The sequence below is a fragment of the Podarcis liolepis genome (genome assembly GCF_965112155.1).
Source record: "Podarcis liolepis genome assembly, chromosome: 1".
NCBI lineage: Eukaryota > Metazoa > Chordata > Lepidosauria > Squamata > Lacertidae > Podarcis > Podarcis liolepis.
The window spans coordinates 72,938,166-72,953,765 of record NC_139554.1 but is presented as its reverse complement, the minus strand read 5'-3'; the positions used below and the strand labels follow the sequence as shown (position 1 = coordinate 72,953,765).

Genomic DNA, 15,600 nt, shown 5'->3' with positions numbered 1-15,600 from the left:
CCTGAGATCTTTTGATGAAAGGTGGTTGTAATGGGTATGAGTTACTCGTGCGTAAACTGGTGCCTTTCTCGGTTAATTTGCCTTGTTAAACCTTTCTGACTGCACAGCCCCTTCTCATCGTGGCTGCCTCAGTCACTGGCAGAATCCATCAGTGGGCGTTTCTTGAACCTCTTCCAACATAAAAGTTGTTTGACACCCAGTCTCCTCCTCCTCTCACTGCGCGGGAGGCTTCTGCGCAGGGAAGGCGTGGGTAGCGGAGGACCTGGGCTCTCATCACTGATGTCCAGTGAAGAGTCCTGGAGCCCTCTCTCCAATTCCCCCGTCTGCCCCCCTTTATCCCTGGTGTTGCGCTGATTGGTTTCCCCCTCTACTGAGCTGTTTCTCCCCCTGCTTCTGGGTCCTTCGCCAGCATCATCTGGGAGCCTCCCCTTAGCCTCTCGCTCCGATGTCAGTTCCCTGACAGTGGTATATAAATCTAATAAATAATAAATAATTGTTAAATAAATGCAGACAGCAACACATTATTAGTCTTTAAGGTGCCAAAGCATCCATTGCTCACACTTGGAAGGCTGGGACTGAATGTTGCACCAGGGCAGAGCAAATATGTTTAAAATGGTATATGCAGCTGTGCCTTTAAAGCGGATGTTTTGCTATTTGTCCCAGAGCCTCCTGGACTGGTGAGAGGTTTGCATGTAGCCGATTCTTCCAACTCCAGCATTTCCTTGGCCTGGCAGCAGCCAGAGGAAGGTGATCCGCCGTCAGGATACATCCTGGAGATGCGAGCTGAAGACACCAAGGAATGGTCCAAGTGCACCAAGATCCCAATTTCTGGCACCAGCTATACAGTGGGAGGACTGCAGGAGAGGCAGAAATATTTCTTCCGGATTCGAGCTGTGAATGAAGCTGGAGTGGGAGAACCAATTGAGTTAAAGGATGGAGTTCTGGCTATGCCCCCTCCAGGTAAGTCAGTGTGCATAGACTCCAACTTCATGGGGCCCGCATTTGCCTTGAGCTCCCTTTCCCCCAAAGTGGAAGGAATACTAGCAAGGTCATCTGGTGTATGTTTTGTGGGTTGAGAACTTTGCGGGTTGAGAACTTTGCCCCAGGATGAGAACGAAAATCGCGCACTGGCAGCACGGCGACAGCGGGAGGCCCCCTTAGTGGTTAAAAACGGTTTTGGGTAAAGAACGGACCTCTGGAACGAGTTAAGTTCGTAACCTGAGGTACCACTGTAAATTTAACTGCATACAGTGGCGTAGCGTGGGGGGTGCAGGGGGGGCCGGCCGCACTGGGCGCAACATCGGGGGGTTAGGCAAATCCACGGGTTAGGGGGCGCAAATCCACGGGTTAGGAGGCGCAAATTACTTGCCTTGCCCCAGGTGCTGACAACCCACGCTACGCCACTGACTGCATAGAGCCAAAGTGACAATATAGGTAACAGGGAAATGTGTGTTTTCTGATTAATAATTTTGACTACTCACTCCCACCCATATTTCTCTGTTGTTGTCCTGGTGTGTCTTGTAGCTGCTCCAAAGTTTGATCTGAGTGCCAGGCTGAAGAGTCACATGGTTGTTCGCGCTGGGACTGCCCTCTGCATTCATGCCTCTTTCACTGTAAGCTGCTCTTGCTATTCCATCAGGGAACTTCTGCCTTAAAATTGCAGTGAATGCTTTTTATATCCCACTTGCAATGGCCTTTTCACTGGTAGAGCTTTCCAGCACCCATAACAAACCGCAGATCCATGGATGCTCTGGGGGAAAGCCATATGCTTTAAATGTATGGTGTGGTGATCAAAATATGATTTATTCACATATGTACTCCATCCTGAATTTGGATGGAGGGAGTCCAACTCTTACAGTGTGGCCATCTCAAGAGGGGCTTATTCCCCATAACAGTGCAGCAATGGAGTCCAAGGGACCTCTCCCAGCCTGCTTTCAGCCAGGCAGCCTAGATCCTTCTACCCATTTTTCAGGTATTCCAAGCCTAGTGCCAAAGGCCCCAAACTCTTCCTGTGACATCATGCCCAGTTATCCTGGCAGCCTTCCAAATCTCCTGTCTCTGCCCCACACCTCAAGGCAGGGGATGAAGGACAGTTTTATTGCATTGCCGATGGCCCTGTATTGTTTCTTAATTTGTTTCCTTTGCATAGGCTAGCCCAAGAATTCCTCTGCAGCTTGTATTTTTCATTCATATCCCAAATAATTAAAATTCTACCATTTATTAATTTCTTCTATTCCCTAATAGAGCCTGTTACTTCATATTTGTAACAGTACATTAACCGCTTAAGGATTTTGTAAACTATTGGTTTATAAATGGATTTCAATAAATAAATAAAGTTTAGTTTATTGATTCTATTTAACAAACTCATATGCCGTAGTACTCAGGGCACCTTGACCTAAGTAAACAGCAACATTAGGCAACTATACCCAGTGCCAAGTTTGCTGAAGCAATAATCATAATGACATTGATGTTCCTTCCTTGTTATGGTCTGCCGTAGTCGAAACAAAATAAAAGTGCTAGGTAAAGTATGCCACACTTTTGGCATTTAATCTGATGGCTTAATTTTATTTTCATTACAGGTAGGTAGCAGGGTTGGTCTGCCGTAGTCGGAACAAAATAAACAAATTCCTTCCAGTAGCACCTTAGAGACCAACTAAGTTTGGTATTGGTATGAGCTTTCGTGTCCATGCACACTTCTTCAGATACACTGTTTCACTGTTTTTGTTTCAGTGTATCTGAAGAAGTGTGCATGCACACGAAAGCTCATACCAATAACAAACTTAGTTGGTCTCTATGGTGCTACTGGAAGGAATTTTTTTATTTTCATTGTTTGGCTTAAGTTTCTGATATGCTTGTGTTTTTGTTTGGGTACTCAGTTTATGTGCTGTAGTTTCTGTATGTAATCTTTAATCACACATAATCAGTAATAATAATCTATTTCCTTGCCAGATCAGTTATGGTTGCTCTAGACTTCCAATAACGGGAAGTTATGGTCCCAAGGATTTCCTTATTTCCTTAATTGCACTTCCTCTTTGCTCACAAACCTTGTTCATCCCATTGATGTCTGGACACTGTCTAAAACATTATTATAATTCTTATTAAATCTATTATAACCTTCTAAAAGGGCCTCCAGTTTTTCATGGAGGAAAAGGTTTTAAAACAAAGCAAATATCAGACACATAAAACACTTTGCCCCTAAGAGATCACATAGGTAACCTTCCCAGACTAGGAATAATTAGGAGACAGGTAGCATTTGAAACATGTATGCTTCTCTGTTAAAGTACTCACAGTAATGCAGAATAATACTGATTGGGATGCCAGACTAATCAGGGCTTTGCAAACCCTATAATCTCCTCCTCTCTGCTCAAATCTGTGCCATGAAGCTTTATCAAGGGGGATCAGGCAGTGCTACTAAGAAGAGTGGCTTATTGAATGCGGGTTCATTAAGATTCTCAGGTTTAATTCTGGGTGATTTTATGTCTAAGAAGTTGTCCCGGTTTGTGTGCATGCCTGCACATCTTTCAGCTGTTGCCAGTGCTTACAGAATCACGGGACTGGAATAAATAACTTAGCAAAAAAAAGCTATCTCCTTCCATGGCTTCCCATGCCCATTTTTTTGCCACTGTCTCAAGAGTTCCCACCTTCCTACAGCTTTTAGGGTTGACAGCTTGCAACTGAGAGAGTTCCCTTGAAGTCTGGGGTAGCCCTTCATGGTGCCCTCCATGTGTTGTCAGACTCCATCTTCCATCATCCCTGCCCACAGGTCATGCTGGTTGGGGCTGATGGGAGTTGGAGTCCTACAACATCTGGAGGACCTAAAGCTAACCATTACTTGAGAGACGAAGCCTCAGCCATGGTTTCTCCTGCCCACTTCTTCCCCATTCCTTTAATCTGCTCCTTGCCTTAGCAGCTACAGTAGTAATTAAGTAAGTAGTAAAAAACAAATGCACCACCCACGGTAGATGAAACAGAGCCAGATTAAAGGCCAGGGTGAAGAGCAAATGGCAAAAGCTATGTCTCCTGCTTAGGTTTGATATATTCAGCAAGTTTTGCTTCTGGCAGGGTTCCCCTCCGCCAAATGTGGTGTGGCAAAAGGATGGTAATACCACAAGGGGAAGAGAGAGCATCACGAAAGGCAAGAACCACTCCCAGTTCCTCATCAGCAGCACCAAACGCATGGATACCGGACTCTACCGTATTGTACTCAGCAATGACTATGGAGAAGCCCACTACGACATTCATGTGCGAGTGACAGGTACAAGAGTGTGTGGTAAGGGCTTGGGGTGGGGTGAGCCTGTGAAACTAGATGAGGAATGAATGCCAGCCTCTTGACAATTGCTGAGCTGATCAACAATTTGAGAAGAGGTTCTAATACAGGCAGTTGATTGCCAGATCACAGAGTACAGGCAATGTTAGCCATTCTTAGATTAGCTTTTCAAGCTTAAGACCATCATGGGTATGCTGAAATAGCATGACTCTGTCTATCATTCCAGAGGGAGATGCTGCCCTCCAAATAAATGATAGAAGACCGCAAACAGAGAAAGATGAAACACTGGTTCATACTCGGTATTTCTGCCTTAGATTTCCCAAGGCCTCCTACTAACCTGAACCTGTATGAAGAGGTGCCAAACACCGTGTCACTGAAATGGGATCACTCTCCAGACATAAAGGAGGATGGAGGTGCCCATTACGTCATCTTGAAACGTGACACTAGCACAGCCACCTGGTTCACGGCTGCAGAGAAAGTTTACAGCAACAAGTACACTGTCACGGGCCTGCTTCCTGGCAGGAAATATTTCTTCCGGGTTATTGCCCGCAATGAAGTTGGTGACAGTGATCCTCTAGATTCAAAGGATTCCTGGCATATCAACAAAGACAAAGGTAAGCATCTATGTCTGCATAAGTAGCCAAATAGTGTTTTTGTTGTGTCTCAGCAGATTGAGGCTCAGTTTGCAATTTTGCCCTGCTTTCTGAAGCTGGAAATGGACAGAGAGTTGAAAGTAGAAGTGTTGCCAAAGTTCATTATTATGTGGTTTGGAATAAGAATCTGTCCAGCTCAAAATGCCTAGATGTCTTATGAAACGAGGGTTATTTTTCCCCAGGAAGTTCTCCTCCATTTCAGCATGTAGAATAAGATTCCTCATAGGTGCTGTCATGCATTTCAGGTGGCCACAGCACCTTATAGGTGCAAGCACAAAAGTCTTTCCATGGAAACCCTCCCTGGGCACTGAAAGTAAGTGAACTGCAGAGGTAGCTGCTTTATAGGCACATGAGCAAAAGTCCTTAAAGTTGCCCCATTCCTCTTAAGTCATAGACAGCTGTCTATGACCCAGCCAAGCAGCCTTTTGTCTGGAGAGCAACTTCCCTATTTTAAATAGCACTTCCAGCTGTTTCTTGCATATGTCTCATGCAGAGCTACAGCTTCTCTGTAGACCCATCTAGTGCAGCATTCTTTCTCCCACAAGGGCTGGACAGATGTTTCCAAGAAGCCCATCTGTAGTACATGAACATGACACCTCTTACCCACTGTTACTCCCTATCAACTGAGGTTCACAGACACTGTCCCTAAACCTGAAAGCTCCACACAGCTATTATAGCTAACAACCGTTCATAGGCCTACCCTCCATTCGTTTGCCTAATCTTTTAAAACCATCTAAGCCAGTGGCTTAGCAAATTCCATTAATATATTAATTATATCTTGTGTGCCTCCCATGTCACTGAACCACACTAGTTAATCTATCTTAATGATAGCTGTTAGCTGTGTTCAGGAAAACCACCTTCTGAAAGAGCTATATATAATATATATTCTGACAACTTAAGCACATTGCAGGTCAGCAAATACCCAAGCAAACGACATCATGCCTCCCTTTTCTATTGTATAAATGCTGCAAGAATAAGGCCTAGGACCACTTAAAAACATAGTCACATCAATGTACAAATGAAGAAAAACTTCTTCCACTTAATCCCATGCAAAATTAAGTTTACCAGAACTACCTTGGAGAAAGTTAGCCATTGAATTCAATGGCCTTCCAAAAAATAGGGGGGTGCATTCAAGGATAAACGGGCATTGGAGAATAGGGTTAGAACAACAGAAGACAGTTTGATTCATATCCACATGTCTATGGAGTTTTGGAACTACTGTTTTCTGGCCCAAGTATCTCAGTTGCTAAAAGTGAGGCTGAGTTGAGTTGTCTTCAGTTGTTCCAACCCCTCTTTATTTATTATTATTCCAGCAAGCCTTTTAGGTAGAGATCTTCTTCCACTCTGGATATGTATTGGAATTTATTTCAGATCCATCCATTGCTTAATCATTTGTATGTTTGCTGCCCTGAGCTCCTTTGGCAGGAAGGGCAGTACAGAAATTTATTAAATGAGTAAATAAAAGAGATCAGTAAGAAATGAATAGTTGTGACAAATAAATGCCCTGCAGCTTTTGAGGAATTCCATGGCCTGAAAGCAAAGTCATAAGGCCATGTCAAGTATTTGAGGTTTGTATCATCATACCATGGAGGCACAGACAGCCAAACATGGATATCTGAATAGGAGGAAACCCCTTTGGAATTAGTATTGATTATGCCATTCCTTCAACAGAACTTTTCCATGCCAAGATAAAAGAATATCATGAGCGAGACTGGCGCCATGCCCCCCGTTTCATTACTCCACTGAAGAATCATGCCGTGCGCCGGGGCCATGACTGCACCATGAGCTGCGCTTTCCTGGGAAACCCCCGCCCTGTGGTTACGTTGTACAAGGGTCAAATCAACATCACAGCCAATTCCAAGTTCTGGTACAACTCAACTAGTGGTGTCTGCACACTGATGATCCCCACTTGCACTGCCAAGGACACGGGAGAGTACACCATAGAGATTGAGAATGAGCTTGGGCAGGAAAAATGCAGTTGCACACTGACGGTGTATGGTAAGTTGAATTCCTTCCTTGGCGAAGGTTGGCGTAGTTAACAGCACCAGCTTATTAGTGTAACTATATTGAGCGTGAGAAAGCCAAACAGGACAGGCCCCCTCCAGAATGATGTTCTATTGCGGGGGTGCTCTGCAACATGTTCCTCACACAATAATAGTGAATTCGTGGTGGATTTTTTCATTGTTCAGTAATGTTTCTATAATGCTGTGGCATTCTGGCTGTCCAGAAAGGCTATGATGCAACAGAAGGAGGGCAAAAAAAAAGAGAACATTTGTGGTACGAAAAGTTATGGGATTTCGCCCAGGATGTGATTGGACATGAAGCAGAATGGCCACCCCAAAACTTTGGCTGGAGCAATTAGCATTCAAAGGAGAATTGCATGTGACGGTTCTGATAGCATCATTAGCACAAATCATCATGAATGTGCAATAAAAAAGACATCTGGAGGAGCCCAACATGTGTCTAAAAGAATTAATTCTGCCCAAGTTGGCATTTTCTCATACTAGCCCTGATCTAGCCTGGGCCAGATCATTCATGCTGGGAATAAAAACTTGAATAACATCACCCTCCAGTTTTCCTTTTTGGGATTATTAAGTCAAAATTTCACAGAGCAGATTGAAGGGAGAGAGGGGGAGATAAGTGGCATACAGGACGGGTGATCTCTGTTGGGAGTCCTTGCTACCCATCTCCTGCCTTTGCCTATTCTGCCTGCCTTCTGCCCCTTCGCCCCTCTCCTCCCCATGTGTCAGGATCCCTGGCTTGTTCTTTTTAAGTGAAAGCTGAGAGTGATGTTTCCAGGCACGGCTCAGAAAGAAACTGATACAGCACCAATAGAAGGGATCTATATTTGGCTGATACTGCTCAGCTTTATTTTTGTATCTGTGGCTACTACTTCAGCAAAACAGGCTGATGAGAGTCAGTAACAGCCTGCAGTTTCAGTTCAGTATCATCTGGAGAATGGAGAAGTCATCCAGCTTCAGCCTGCTGGTTCATTCCAATGGTTCATTCCAATGGTTCATTGGAGGTCACCCTGTGAAACTGCCTCCCACCAACCTTTTAAACCTCTGGAACTAGGGGTGAACAGATTTCTCATTTCTCCTATCTTCAGTTCTCCACATTTCCACATCAGTTTCAATTCATCTGCATTTCCATGTGCATTTCTCCTAATACACACATTGTTTGTACAATTTTGACTAATGCACACATTTTTTGCAAGGAATTTCCTCTAACATAATGACTCTTTGTATGCTTTTTTCTATAAGTTTTCCTAATATGCATTTTTTGGTTAGAGAACCGCACTGCATAATTTGGGGAAGTGCCAATTTTGAAGGATAGCCGTTCTTTTGGCTCATGTATCATGTTGGGAAGTGTGAATTTCTCACCATCTGGAAGAAACAGGAATATATTTTCAGACTAAACAGTAAAATTACCTATCTGCATGATGATAAACTTACCATGCTACTTGAAACTTACTGTAGAAGTAGGCATGAATGGAATTCAGAAAGTTTAATAGACAGCCTGTCTGCTGGTGAGTCACTAGGTAATAAGTTTCAGACAGATAAGATTGTGTGATAGTATCAGTCACAAGCACATGCTGAAATATGGGAGTGACTGATTTTGATTTGCTTCAGCTCACAAGTGCGCATGACTTCACCTTCCAAAATCTGTGCATACTGACACCAGTTGATACGTGTCAATTTAAATGGTGTTAAAATTATAAGAGGCCGAGTTCCCCTTAACTTTTGTCAGTCTCTTTAGCTATTAATTTTAGAAGGTTATTGGGTGGTGGTGGGGAATTATTTGCCTAAAACAGAAGAAAGCCAGGTTGAGGGGCTTGTGGCTCTCATTAAGCCCCCCACCCTCCAGTACAAGCACTGTTCTTAAATAAACATTCAGGAGGAGTACACACCTGCTACAAGCTCTTGACCTCACAACCCTGAAAAGAATTTTCCATGAGCTCAGTAGCAAAAAATCCACTAGTTGTTAATATCTGACGGCCTTTCTCTTTTAGATAAAGATGATAGAAGCCTCCTGGAATCAGTGACTGAGAGCCTGCAGAAGTCAAAACACCTCATGTGAGCAACACACAAAACCCAATTTTAAAGTCGGCTGAGTGTTCGGAATAATTATAGTTGCTGTGCATGGCTTTAAGTACCACAACTGTGTTATCACTTGTAGTCATTAGCCTGAAGATGCTGCTGCAGGATTCATTAAAGGCTGCCTTCAAAGCTTCATGATGGCAGATATGGTTGCCAGTACCTTTCAGAGAACTTGGAAATAAAGAAGATCCCAATAGAACTGCTTGTTTTTCTTTATTCCCACCCCACCCATCTCACAAACAAATCAGGATGAACACTCATTAAAGACCAGGTGTAATCTAACCTCTGTGTAAGCTTTGTGCAAGCAAATCTGAATAAATAGAGTGTCTGTATAATTGTTATTTTAAAAATTAAGCTTAAGCAATTGGAGCCAATTTAGTACCAAATACTTGTTCCTGATAGCAAACCAATTTATCTGGTTTGTGGACCAAGCTAAATGAAATTCTTGACATCGTTAACTTACAGTATGAGGGTCTGGGCATATTGATTTAAATTATGTTTGAAGCAGATTCTTTAAGAACTTGAATGGCCTTGCCTTTTAAGCACATCAAGCTGCAGTTATAAACCTTTTCTCACATAGCAATACTACTGATAGCCAGCTAGTGATGACTAGGCACTTACCAGCCAGTGAATTGATTGAGAAAGGTTTAATAGTGGTCCAAAGGAAGATCAGGAACTGAATGTTAATCTCCTGAGTCCTATTCACTTCATTGTGCATTAAACCACACACACAAAATGCAGAGCATTGAGTGTTGCCATGGAGACATGGGAGCTGGCAAATCAGAGCAAATGTGCACATTTTGTTAGCATACACTTCACATGCTTTCCATAAATCAGACTGGACATCAGACCATGCCTGTGAACTGGTAGAGTACTGTTGAGAGGAGAATTTGTATGCATTAAAGTCTTGAGGCTGGTTCACACACTCACCCACACTCCCCAAATGGGCTGGGCATATATGTGCTACACAGTGCAGGGTACAGATCTCCCCTCAATGTCTGTATATGAAACTCTCCTTGGAGGAGCAACTATGAGGCAGTTTGGGGAGCAGCAGAAGCCAAATGGCAGTAAATCCCAGCTGAGCTGATGGACTGGGACTTGCAGCTTTGCCTCTTTCCCTCTGAGGTGAAGATTGTTCTGGGAGGGCAAGAGCCCAGTCAAATGGGCAATGGATCAATAATAAAATTGTTGGTTTTTAAGCTGCAGTGGATAAGGTCACCGAGGTGAATTATTCTACTTCAGGAGCAAATTTTGCAGCTTCCTGATATTGGGAAATGTGACACCAGTCTGACTCCTGCAGGTGCACAGAACAGAGAAGTCAGGCATGAAGCTTTTACTTGCCAGTGTAGGCTGCTTGTGTCCCCAGCAATCGCTAACTATCTCAATCTCTTGCTGACCAGAGAGAATAGCTTTTAATCAGGCGCCATGTAAACAAATATCCCGACGGGCAGTGACTTTGTGCAGTTCTCTCTGTTTTCCTTCCAACCATATACTTGCTCTTGGTAATTGCAGGTGAAAGCAGGTGAAACCTTTATACCAGGGGTGAGAAAAAACTTTCAGAGAGTTATATTTCCCTTCTGGACAACCCTGGGGTGGGGAAACTTGACAGTGGTTGATGGGGCAAGAGAGGAAAATGAGTGGGGTAATGAATTTACATTTCACCTTTGCATAGAAGGCTAGTTTTACACACACACAGAAAACCTGCTCTATCCAGGCAAGCAAGAGGCATTATCAGAGTTCAGTGACAAATGCCAGCCTGGCAAAGCACTCAAGAGGGGTCCAGAATGGGGCTGGTGAGGGTTATGGCCTGGGAAAGAGTCCTGAGGGCCACATAGAGAAGACTGGAGGGCAAGAATTGGCTTCCAGGCTTGAGGTTCTCCAGCCCCACTTTACAGTTTTACAGCGCCACATTTGTTAGCAGGGCTTATGCATAGCATTTTGCTGCCTGAGGCAGAAGAGCAAATTATACACCTCCTCAAATGAAGGTAGATAAAGCCCTAGTTATCTTGGCACCTGAGGAAGGAAAGCCACTCCCCAAAAGGAAATATACAATAGGAATGCAATAAACAAATTAACAATTTGCTGCTCTTTCATGACACTCAAAATAGACAGAGGTGGCTGCATCACCCTGCCAGCCATAACTATGAGCTGTTTTTCATTAAAGTTGGACTTCCTCTGGCTCTGTGGTTTTAGCAGGAGCATGGCAATTAACAAACAAAAAAACACAAATATATTAGCCTTTCAGGCCAGTGAGGATTTTTTATTTTACTTTTTAGTACATCTATATGCGCAGAGCATTTTACATTAAAGGGGGGGGATGCACACAATAGAACACAATGAAACAAACTGAAAATAAAATAAATTTGAACATGAAAAGAAAAACACCAGTGTTTGCATTGTGTCTGCTTCTGAGTTCAGATCAATTTAGGTTTCATTGCAGCTACGGTCTATTTTTATGTTGTTTTTTGCGTAAACAGTTGAAGCTAGTATAAAATGATTTGCGTCGTGTTTGCATAATGGTGAAAACATTGTTAGCATGTGGGGAAAACAATAATTTGCAACTCACCAGATGAAGTTTGATCAAGCCCAACTTGATCGATACTGGGAAGTAGTAACCCTCTGAAGCCAAAATTCTATTGGGGAGGGTTTCTGTGAGTAAAATAGTACAAATGCACCTCATGCAACCTCTGTTACATTGCCACACATAAATGCTAAAGAATGTACAATTTCTGTTATCTAAAACCTCTAATTATTCACTATGCATCCACCCTCAGTCGCATGCCACTCCATATTATTCTGTGGAGGCTTTTCATTCAAACCTGGGCCTACTTTGCAATGCCCTTGAGAGTACACAGGTGTAAAGCCATTACCAAAGGCCCTGCACGATGTCACAAGGCAATGCTGCTCCGTCTGTTGGACTCTGGCCCTTTCTGAAAACCTACTCTGCACTTCCAGTCCAGCAACAGCCATCTCTTTCGCAACCAGGTGCACACACACACAGTCTGCTGCCACGTGCATGGAAATCTGTGGATGGGAGTGTTGCTAATCAAACACTGTCATTAAAAATAGACCAGAATTAGAGTGTCTCCCGCCTGCAACCAGATGAGAAATCAGGAAAGGGAGAGGCTACGATATGGAGAAGCTCCCTTATGTCCCTGCTTCTCTGCAGCTTTGATAGTCGACATGGCTGTTTTGGTCTGCTGCTGTAAGGAAAGAGTCCCTGGTTTTTCTGGCTTTTGTGCACTACCTTTGAGAGGATTGTCTCAAAGTTGGAGAAATGCTGTCATAAGAATATTTCATCTTAATTATACAGTGGTACCTCAGGTTAAGTACTTAATTCGTTCCGGAGGTCCATTCGTAACCTGAAACTGTTCTTAACCTGAAGCACCACTTTAGCTAATGGGGCCTCCCGCTGCCGCTGCCCCACCGGAGCACGATTTCTGTTCTCATCCTGAAGCAAAGTTCTTCACCCAAGGTACTGTTTGTGGATTAGCAGAGTCTGTAACCTGAAGCGTATGTAACCCGAGGTACCACTGTATAGCCCAGTGTAGCATTATCCATTGCAACTTCCTTTTCTAGATAACATGTTCATGTAACAGATAAATTCAATGCAACCCTACCTCTTTCCCCAAAGTTTTCAACAGCATAATTCTGAACACATTGTTCAGGGTTTGCTGCTGTAGGTCAATTTTGGTTTGAAATTCAATATGATGGGTGTCCAATTTGCAGGGTCTATGCAGCTAAATCTGAGGGGGGGTGGAAGTGCCGCTATTACTCATCTGCTTGAGATGCAGTGTAATTGTAAATATTCCTACTAAAATGCACCAAAAAATTAAAATGGCATGAGATAGAACTCCTATGGTATTTGGCCATTGTGGTATAGTGTTCTGGGTGTACTAGTTTTGCAGCTCTGATCAAAATCCAGAGGCACTGAATTATATATTCAAGGGCCTATTCACACATTACATTTTTATATACTGACCATTACATTCATTTAGAACAAAAACAAAACAAAAAACACCAGTCTAAAACAAAGTGGTATTCACTGATGCTGGTTTTAAAAACAATTGTGCAAGCTCCTAAAAGTGACTTTTAAGTAACACTGTGGTTTAATATATAATAATAATAGTGCTTATGAAAATGTGCCCCATTTGCGAGGGATTCAAAAACATTAAATTTTCCTCACACCACCCCGGTGAGGTAGAGAAGCATTGCAATTAATTCAGTGTTTGCTAACCGAGGAAAGGGCGCAGAACCCAGGTCTTCCACTGATGCAAGCCACTACAGTTCCTTTAACTTTAAAGGCATGAATGAAGTTTTCTGAAGTGGCACTCCAGTCACAGTAATCAATGAGCAGAAGCAGCCTTCCCCACGCCTAACAAGTGCAAATGTTGGTAGAAATCTGCACATTCCCATTCCCATTGCAATATTCAAGCCCCATCAAACCAGCTAAATGTGTCTTCTCATGCTCCAGGGAACACAGAAGTCATTGTGTACAACTAGAGAAGGGCTGGGCGATGTCACAGTGTCTGCAGTAAGGCTGGAACTAGACAGAGGCAAACTAGAGCCCAAGCCAACAACAGCAATAAAAGCCAGCTTTGGAGATTTCAGGCAATGAAGATTAGATCTGATCATTCTAGAGATTAGATCACCCTAGATCTGAGCACACTTTTCACATTGTGCCTTTCCACAATGGAGATAATTCTCTTTCTCCTTAGATGCCAGCGGTCACTTTACAAATGGCCATGATGCCCAGGACACATAACCACTTAAGAGCCCAACAGTGCTCATGTAAATGGCAGGAGGAGTAATGAAATGAGGGTTTAAAAATATCTACATTTTTTAGGCATGATTTCTTTAGCTGTCATGCACCCACCACCCCACATTCACTTCCTAACCTACCAATAACAGTAAAAACAGATCTTAAGCTGAGAGATTTGTGTCTCCAGGAGGAGGTTATATACGTTCAGATGGGGGAAAGCATCTATGATGCTGAAGAGTCTCAGCTCTGCTTGTTCTAATCGTTTTGTTGATGAGGAAGGGGAACGGAAAGCATGCCTGGAAGTAGTTTCCTGCACAGCCTAAACACAGGACAAGCAATGTCTGGTGCACAGCGCACAAACACACACATTCCTTTCCTCACCTACCCAGCCCACCCTTTTGAACATAATAGGATTCAATCCAAAAGGGTGCTTTGCAAGCAGAAACAAGTTTGTGGAATGTTAATTTCTGACAATTGAATCGTAAGACAAAAAGGTGTTAGTGAGCGACTGTTTTCCCACCAGATTTCTCCTTGAATCCCAAATCCAAGACTGTCATTAAATAGTAATTTTGGGGGAAGGGCTTCAAATTCCATCAACTAAATAGAGCTTGGGGAGTTTTGCCTGAGAACTTTTTTCTCATGTTTATTTCAACTCCACGACAATGGCTGAATGGCCAGAAATGATTGCCTACCTCATCTTAAACCCCTAACAGTCTGATATATATATATATATATATGCTAAAACAGGCAAGCTATGCATAACAATATCTGTAAAGATGCAAGAAACTAATCTGCCTCAAAGGAGGTTGGGAACCATAGAGAGGGTTCTGGACATAGAGTAATGCACAAAAGCAAATCTTTTATTGAGGATTGCTTTCTTCTAAAAAAATATTTTAAAAACAAAAAGGTAACTAACTCTTTTACCCAAAAGCAACTGACAAGCACATTTATCAAGACTGCCTATACTTTTAAGAGAGCCATGATAACACTACTGCCAAATTAAATTGCCACAATCTGAAAATGGATGATGGTAATGCTTCTCATTAGATTGGTTCTTCCCTAATGACCAGGGTACAAACAAAGCACTATCTTGCTCACTTTCTCCCCAGTATCCCTCCATGATACAAACAAAATGAAAACACAAAACAAGAAACAATCAAGGAAACATATATCTGTGCACAAAAGGGAAAGTGTAATTGTACAATACTCAGAGCCAACCCATTTGAACTCACCATCTGCTAGCAGCAAATTGCTTTTCTGAACTCTGTTCAGAGAAGAAGAAATAATACTATTCGGTGAAGAAGAAATAATACTATGTTCCAAAGAATTTTAAAATAATGTGATTTTGGTTCTACTCTGCCTTAATATAGGCAGCCCCCACGACATTGGGAGATCATTGGCAAAGGAAATACAAGGATGACAGAGGATAAATCATCCTTGCAAATTCCCCCCCGGGACGGGAGGAATGGGCTTCACTCGCAGTTTGTCTCAGTACCTGGCTCTCGCTCCAGCATGGAATGAGAGAGACAGGGAGGCGTTGAGTGCAAAAACACTTCACATGGCGAAAACCCTCCTACGCTGCCATTAAGAAGCAGAGGTTTTCCTGTTAATGCTTAATTGAACTAAAGTACAACCACATCCTAGAAGAGATGAGATTGTCAACTGCGGAACAAACCAACTGCAAGGACTTTGAGGTTTGAACTTGAGATAAGATTTCATTTGGTGCAAAAGACAGGGGAGGGGAGCCTACGGCTTCTTTATTTAAAGTTTTCTTCTCTACATTTACGATTCGTCAACCCTCCTCTGTTAGTTCAAATT

At 42.9% G+C, this 15,600-nt stretch overlaps 2 protein-coding genes and 1 long non-coding RNA gene across 6 annotated transcripts in view; 1 reads left to right on the top strand and 2 right to left on the bottom strand.

The window, feature by feature from the left end:
- IGSF22 (immunoglobulin superfamily member 22) overlaps positions 1 to 9,219 on the top strand; it is a 33,573-nt gene extending 24,354 nt beyond the window's left edge. Inside the window, exons 18-23 of the mRNA XM_083498018.1 lie at positions 664 to 960; positions 1,525 to 1,613; positions 4,063 to 4,255; positions 4,582 to 4,881; positions 6,592 to 6,918; positions 8,933 to 9,219. Coding sequence (XP_083354144.1) covers positions 664 to 960; positions 1,525 to 1,613; positions 4,063 to 4,255; positions 4,582 to 4,881; positions 6,592 to 6,918; positions 8,933 to 9,000 — 1,274 coding nt within the window. The 3' untranslated portion in view covers positions 9,001 to 9,219. The remainder of the gene's footprint in view (positions 1 to 663; positions 961 to 1,524; positions 1,614 to 4,062; positions 4,256 to 4,581; positions 4,882 to 6,591; positions 6,919 to 8,932) is intronic.
- Positions 7,762 to 8,970, bottom strand: LOC310703961. Its single transcript, XR_014524490.1, has 2 exons — positions 8,831 to 8,970; positions 7,762 to 8,306 (listed from the first exon to the last, which is right to left on the bottom strand). It is a non-coding gene; the product is annotated as an uncharacterized lncRNA (long non-coding RNA).
- A 2,034-nt stretch (positions 9,220 to 11,253) lies between the features above and the next one.
- The window catches only part of TMEM86A (transmembrane protein 86A), a 48,344-nt gene continuing 43,997 nt past the window's right edge, over positions 11,254 to 15,600 (bottom strand). For all 4 annotated transcript variants that reach the window (XR_014523540.1, XR_014523541.1, XR_014523542.1 and 1 more), the window contains one exon: positions 11,254 to 11,669. The gene's annotated coding sequence lies outside the window, so the exon portion shown is untranslated. The remainder of the gene's footprint in view (positions 11,670 to 15,600) is intronic.